General features: G+C 40.3%; 1 protein-coding gene across 1 annotated transcript; it reads left to right on the forward strand.

The window, feature by feature from the left end:
* The first annotated feature begins 1,502 nt into the window (after positions 1–1,502).
* LOC119410430 (adhesion G protein-coupled receptor B1-like) lies at positions 1,503–2,387 on the forward strand. The gene has a single exon (XM_037677340.1). The coding sequence runs from the start codon at positions 1,665–1,667 to the stop codon at positions 2,385–2,387; it is 723 nt and encodes a 240-aa protein (XP_037533268.1). The 5' UTR covers positions 1,503–1,664.
* The last annotated feature ends 5,476 nt before the right edge of the window (positions 2,388–7,863 follow it).

Here is a 7,863-nt window from a genome sequence, read left to right on the forward strand (position 1 = left end):
ATGTCCAGAGGACCAGATTTAACTTTTTAGACAGAGTGATATAATATCCTTCAACGAACGCTAAGCTTGAATTATTTATGCAGATATCCCAGCAGCCAATAATTTCATGCAGAACATAAAATCTGAACATTACACCATTTCATTCATCAGAAGTTGTCACGTGCAGCACAGTTCAGCATGAAGATTGTCACAAGGAACCAAAAATAAGGAGAGAAATTGCATTTCCTGCAAAAATGCAGTGTGAATGCTGACTGCTGAAGACCTTGCTGAAAAACAGCTGAAATTAGTTAAAAGCATGCTTAAATATAGCTAAAATGTAAGAACAACCCTATGATAGCAGAAGAAACCATAAAGAACACGTATTTGCTGAATTAGGTTTAAATAAGAAGTGAGCAGAAAATTTTGAAAATTAGCTAAAATAGCTTAAATTAGAAAAAAACACTGCTGAAAGTAGGTGAAAAGGCAGAAAGAAGCTTAAACTATTAGAAGGAAGTAGAAAGAGCTGAAATGAGCCCCAATAATTTTGAATTAGATGAAAACCTAAATTTAGCATAAAACAGCTGAAATAGCAGAAAAAGCTGAAACTAGCAGAAAAAAGCTGAAAGGAGCACACAACAGCTGAAATTAGCTGAAAGAAGCTGAAAAAAAGTTTAAATTTTCAGAAGGAAGCTGAAGCAAGACAACATGTGAAAGAAGCAGTAAAAGTTTGTAAACAGATCTAAAGATTTGATGCAGGTAAAATTAGCTCAAATCATTTTTTATGAGAAAAAAATTACAGAAAAGGCTAAATATAAAAAAAAAAACTAAAGTTTCACCAATACCAAAAGTCATAGCAGGATTGTCCTGAAAGAGCTGAACATTTTGATTTATGAATTGTTGAAATAACTTGAAAACTGCAGGATGAGAATCACTCTGAATAACATACAGAAGAAAAATCAATGACAATAGTGTGAATGCCTCATGAGTAGTCACACTCTTATGTGTAAAAGAACACACAGGCAACATGTCTGACTGTATTGGTTGTGTTCTTTTTAAAGGGTAAATATAAACTGATTGTTTTTGGCTGTAATAATGAACAACAAAATCTCGATTACAAGCCCAGTTTTTAGCCTCATAAGGTAAAGTAATGAATGGCTGCAGGTGTTGTTTTTTTTGTAATTAATCGTTTTATAATTGGACAAATGATTGTGCTGGCAGATGAGGAATGAGAGCAGACACCTGATGAAAGCAGTCATCTCTCAAGAGAAGACCAATCTGACTTTGCATAATGAAAAAAAAAAACATTTTTAAATTGCTACCTCCCTCCTTCCATCTGCCTCTCTTCAACTTCCTGTCCTCCAGAGCCCCCCAGCCTCGGCTGTTGATGTGAGTAAATGGCACAGAGGCTGGTAGTGATTTCTCATTGTGAGATAAATAGGATGTGTGTAATCCTGCTCAATTGTCTGATCTGATACAAAGTCTAATCTGTATCTTGTGTTTTCTCATTTCACAGATTCTGTTGGATCGTGGGATTGACTTGCACAGCTATGAACTTATCTTTGGATTTTTGAGACGCACCAAATTTCCCCATCTTCTTCCTCCTTGCCTTTATGCCCAGCTGGGAAATCGAATCATTCAAAGCCAACAGCCACCTGTCTGCGATACTGCCTTCTTTAGTGTAAATCATGTCAAATGTTTTTCTCATCTGTGGCCAAACAAAGTGGCCTTTTCCAGCGCTGCTCCTTTTTCTCCTCCTGAGGGTTCATGCAGCCCCCTCAGGGCCTGAGTCTGACTCCTGCTCCACCTTAGTTCAGAGCCGCTTCTTTGGCTTCTTTTTGTCTTCATCAGTGTTTCCTTCTGTGCCTTGTTCTTGGACCCTGCAGAATCCCGATCCACGACGGTACACTGTGTTCATCAAGGTGACCAAACCTAGGGAGAGCTGTGTGCCGTCACAGCTCCGCACCTTCCAGTACGACTCCTTCCTGGAGATCACACACACCTACCTGGGAATGGAGAGTTTTGATGAGATTGTAGGGCTCTGTGATAACTCTGTCCCGGTGGCCTTCCTAGAGGCTGGAAAGCAGTTCCTACAAATGAGGAAAGGACCTCCTAGGGCTGGTAGGCAAGTCCAAGAAGAGGATGGAGATTTTAAAACAGAATACCTTGTGGTGGGGAAGCGCAATCCAAGCATGGCAGCCTGCCAGATGCTGTGCCAGTGGTTAGAGGACTGCTTGGCCTCTAGCACATCTAAGCGGCCCTGTGGCATAATGCAGACGCCATGTTTGTGCTGGGACCCACTGCCACAGCTCACTGAGACTGAAAGTTGTTACCACAATGGAGTTTACCTGGAAAGCTGTTTACCCAGCACCACAAAGAGTGGGAGAAATGCTGAACTAAACGGTGAGTAGAAACTTATGTTTGAATGAAAAGTGTTAACATGAATTACGTCCTTGTGTAACAGAATGAGTCATCTTTGGTTTGCTGTAAAACAATTTATAACCTGTTGTTCCTTGGAGGAATGTGTTTATGTGTTTATGTTTGTATTTGTTACCTTTTTAGCCAGAGTTTTAGACCAAGCTTATCTTGTGTGGAAGAATGAGTTGTAGCCACTTTGGTCAGACCTAAAAAGATGTGTGATAATGCAAAATTTCAGATCTACCATATGCGTTGCAGACATAAGCATCGCAACCATTATATGTGAAGGGGACATGCCCCCCCCAATTAAAAATATTCATTTGGACCCCTTCACATTAACCATGAAATATTACCCAGCGCTGTTTCTATTTCTTGGTAAATGAATCCATTCCACTTGTTTAATAGGAGAATATTAAAATCACTAAAAAGCCACTCCAGGTTTTCTTGGTTACCTAGAACAACTCCACACCACTGCAGTGTTTCCCCTCCGTAAGTACGCTCACGGGGGGAGGAGGGGGCGACACCTCTGTTTTGCGAGCTAGCTTAGAACTATGTTAGTGCTGGCAGTTGTTGACCAGGGTGTGGGATTAGGGTGTGTGAGAGAAGCAGAGCACTACATCTGTAGCATCTTAGCTGACACATCTGTATTGCATGCTGCTAGCTTAGCACTGTTAGTTCTGGCAGTTTTCGATGTGCTGGGTGGGCTAGAATGCTTGAGAGAAGTGGAGTGTGCTCTATTCACACAAGAGCTGTTGGTCAGACTACTTCTTGTTGCGTTCTAAAATAGTTATTGAGTTTCAGTTCAATTCAATTTGGTTTATTTATGTAGCGCCAAGTCACAACAGAAGTCATCTCAGGACACTGAACAGAAACATTCATATATAAAAATAACATTTTAACATTATTTATCTAAGGAGCAGACTGCTTTGAGTTTAACTCCATCACAAAATTTTAATCTTGAGCAAACATGAAGGCGACAGTGGAAAGGAAAAACTCCCTCATGAGGAAGAAACCTTTAGCAGAAGCAGGCTCAGGACAAGTGGACATTTTCAAACAGGACATGTCTTTTATCCCCCACATTAAAAACGTTACTAGAACCTCCTTCTTCCACCTGCGTAATATCACTAACATTAGAAACATCTGATCTAAAGATGATGCAGAAAAACTGGTCCATGCATTTGTCACGTCTAGACTGGACTATTGCAATGGTTTATTATTTGGATGTCCAAATACTTCTTTAAAACGTCTTCAGTTGATCCAAAATGCTGCTGCCAGAGTCTTAACTGGAGTTACTGGGAGAGATCATATCTCTCCAGTTTTAGCTTCTCTCCATTGGCTCCCTGTCAAATCCAGAATAGAATTCAAAATCTTACTTCTAACCTACAAAGCTCTCAACAACCTAGCTCCATCTTATATTACAGATCTTATTGTTCCATATTTTCCTAACAGAGCACTTTGCTCTCAAACTGAAGGTTTACTCGCTGTCCCTAGAGTTTCTAAAAACAGAATGGGAGGAAGATCTTTCAGTTATCAGGCTCCTCTCTTGTGGAACCAACTTCCATTTTCTGTTTATGAGGCTGACACATTATCCAGTTTTAAAACTAGGCTGAAGACTTTCCTTTTTGGTAAATTCTATAATTAGGGTCGGCTTGTTATGCTGCTTTAGGCTTAGACTACTGGAGGACAAATTGACATAATTTCCCTAAATGAATTGTTAAAAATGAATAGTTTTCATTTGATAGTATTTTTATCTCAAGAAGAAGAAGTATTTCTATCTTAACATGTGATTCTTGACCTGCCATTGTGTATCTGTTCCTACCAAACCCAGCCGGTCGAAGCAGATGACCACTTGTCCTGAGCGTATTTACTTATGTAAGTAAATGCAGATGTTTAGCAACCCGTTAAAATACACCAGGATGCTGGAAATGGCATCTAATCTATTCAAAATGTTCTTGGGGACGACCCCCAGACCCACTCCCCCTATCCCACCCCCACCCACCACACACACATCAGTGTGCCCCTCTTACATTACAAATGCTTCAGACACCAATGGTTGCAGATGTCGCTCAGCTACTACCACATCATAGTTTTTGTCAATATAAGTACATTTTTTGCCTTTTCGACAGTGAGCTGTGGTGGGCATTTTGATATGGATTGCCTCTAATAGGTAATTTGTTGTAGAAGCAAATCCAGTAATTAACTAAAATTCGCTACAAGTCTCAATAAAATCCATCCAGTGGTTCATTAAATATTTTGCTAGGAGACAGACACATGATTCCATGAAACCACACAGAGACATTGGAAAAACACAAAGGTTTGCCTTCCCCTTTTGGCCATGGGTAAAAACTACAAGTGTTGTTTTTAAGAAACCACATGGAAAAGATTTAATGTTGTCGGTTTTTGAAAGGTCATTCTTTGTGTTTAGCATGCTCTCAGCAGGATGACAAAAAAAGGGTGTCTTCAGTGGCAATTAGCCCAGAAAAATGTGTATGATTTGTGAGAAGTGACTGTGTGACGTTAGTTCAGAGGCACATGGGGTGCCTCGGCTGAAGGAGGAAGAGTGAGGGACAGAATCGGGCAAATGGAAGGTTTTAAGTTTCCCCTGATGGAATGGAGCTCAGTGACCTTGCTGTGTCTGCAGCAGATCCGGTACCCTGGCTCTGCACTAATACTGGATCAACCTCCAGGAAGCTTGTGGGAATGGAGAAGAATCAGATTCTGACACTGGATAGCTGTGGGGCAGCTCAGCATGGAGCAGGGAGGGGATGTTTGAGGAACGCAAATAATCGAACCCTATGATTTCTGCAATGCGGAAAAATTGAATGAAATCATGGAAATCAATGTAATAACTAAAAATTAATGAACATGTAAAAATGTATAATGTGTAAATTTTACTAAACAACTGAAGGCCATTTCACCATTGACACTTGCTATGAATGAGGCTATTTTGTCCTGTGAAGGCTCCTGTAGTCTCCAGTCTGTGTCTGCTTGTGGTGGGAAGAGATGAATGGATTGGGGGGGGGGGGGGGGTACAGCAGTAGTGCTTGAAAGTTTGTGAAGTTTTTATAATTTTTTATTTCTGCATAAATATGATCTAAAACATAATCACATTTTCACACAAGTCCTAAATTAGATAAAGAGAACTCAGTTAAACAAATGAGACAAAAATATTATACTTGGTCATTTATTTATTGAATAAAATTATCCAATATCACATTTGTGAGTTGCATCAGTATTTTCATTTACCCTTTATTTATCCAGGTAGTCTCACTGAGCCACAAGAACCCGTAGCTATCGTAGATTTTGATGTGGCAACTCCATTTTTGAAAGGAAAATTTTCTACACCTAGATGCAGCCAGACAAAAACAAGTTAGATGGCCTGTTGCTTAGTTTTCAAGTTAGAGGCTGTGGCTCAGTGGTTAGAGCAGTCGTCCTCCAATGCGAGAGTTGGGGGTTTGAATCCAACAGCAGTCACATGCTGAAATGTCCCTGGGCAAGACACTGAACCCCTCATAGCCTCTGATGTGTTTCCCATCAGTGTATGAATGTGATCTAAAGCTCTGATTAGTCTCTTTAGAATGATTTGTTCAATTATCTTTGTAGAGATCTAGTAGAGTGCTGTATGAACAGGTAAATGAGGCACAGATTGCTGTAAAATGCTTTGAGTATCTTGATAAGATAGAAAGGAGCTATACAAGTACAGTCCATTTACCATTTACAGTCCATTTATCTAGCTCACCGGGTTTATTTATATTTGGCAGCAGTCATCTTGGACTTAGACCTGGCAACCCAGTTTTTAGGGTCGTTTTCACACCTGATAGTCCGGTAGTCTCTGTTCGATTGGGGACCAAAATTCAGAACATTTGTTCACATTTTCAGCTGGTGCGGTTTGCATTCACACTGCATGAGTCAATTGAGCCAACCTGTTCCCCCACTCGCCTGTGGTGGCTCTGCACCAAGAACTACTGAAGGAAACAACACAAAAACCTCTGCAGAAGACATGTCTTCTTCTTCAAATTAAAAACAAAAACGGAGTGGCATCAAGTTTTAGCAGTTTTAGGAGTTTTGTTCTGTTTTGTCATTTTTCAACAATGGACTCAGCAATAGTGGAAGATGAGGCAGAAGACCATGGAGAATGTTGTTTTTCCACACAAGGCGGCTGACGGCTTTGTATGAGATTCAAGATATGCACATTTGTTTTAGTTGTATTTACCCAGAATGCCCTGTGCTGTAGTCCACTTCCTGCTTTTGGAGTGGTCTCTGGTTCCCTTGCATTCACAATGCATTTGAACCACACTTGAGTTCACTTCAACCGGATCGAGACCTAAGTTTTTAGGCGGACCAGAGTTTGCTTTTTTGGTCTGCATCAGAGTTTGATTGTGCATTCACACCTCCCCAGACGAACAGGACTTTCTAGGCAAATGGACTAGAGTTCCATTAAAGCAGACTAAACAGGGCTGGTGTGAATGCACCCTTAAAAGAACCTTTCTTACTCTTGCATGCACCACAAACCTAAGTCATTACCTCACTTAGACTGATGGTCCTTCTTGAGCATGTGATCAGCTGGTTTTGGTTGTCAGCAGTAAACTGGTTGATCCACTCTGAGAAGGTGCTATTTAAGAGACTGAGCTGAAAACAGCACCTCAGACTGAGGAAGTCCTCAGGATGAGAGACGAAACGTTTCTAAATTTTTTTGTTGTTTTGCTTTGTTTTGTTTTTTTGAATGTCCAGAGGACCAGATTTAACTTTTTTAGATTACCTCACTTGTTTTTTTCTGTTCTCGTGTTCACAACATGGTCTGCTGCCTTCATACATCTCCTCCTACATGTCTCTGTGTGAGTGCAGCTACAGCGTGCGCTCTCAGGACATTATTACCTGCAGTGTTCCCTCAGTGAGGACTGAACTAGGTTCACGCTTCTGTTTCCTGGAATATCTTACAAAAAGATTTGAAGCTCTCGACCTTGACCTCTCTAAGTGTCTTTAAGAATCTGTTGGACTCCTGGCAGGGACCAATGCAGACATGTTCCTGTTTTTACTTTTCTACATTCGCCTTAGAATCTAGCTGTTTTTTGTTACTTTTCTATTTTTTTTTTAGCCATCCTATTTGTTAAAAAAAATAAAAAATCTGTATGACTGTATGACTTTTTTTAACTGTCCATTGTTGTCATCATTCTTTGTTGAAATCAGGTCTCTCTTGTAAATGAGTCCTCGGGGCTTAATGGGATTTACCTGTAGAAATAAAAGTTGAATGAACAACATGCATGGATGGAAGGCCTGATGGACGGAGGGTAGTTCCAATTCCCATTATTTGCTCCACGACATGGGCTAAAAGAAAAAAAAAAGAAGAAAAAGAAGAAAAGTATTTTGAAAACAAATTAAACCAATTTCAAAGGACTCTATTATAAAGCCCTCCCACCCCACAACACACACACACACACACACACACACACACACACACACACACACACA

This window comes from Nematolebias whitei, chromosome 5 (genome assembly GCF_014905685.2).
Source record: "Nematolebias whitei isolate Nwh7 chromosome 5, NemWhi1, whole genome shotgun sequence".
Classification (NCBI taxonomy): domain Eukaryota; kingdom Metazoa; phylum Chordata; class Actinopteri; order Cyprinodontiformes; family Rivulidae; genus Nematolebias; species Nematolebias whitei.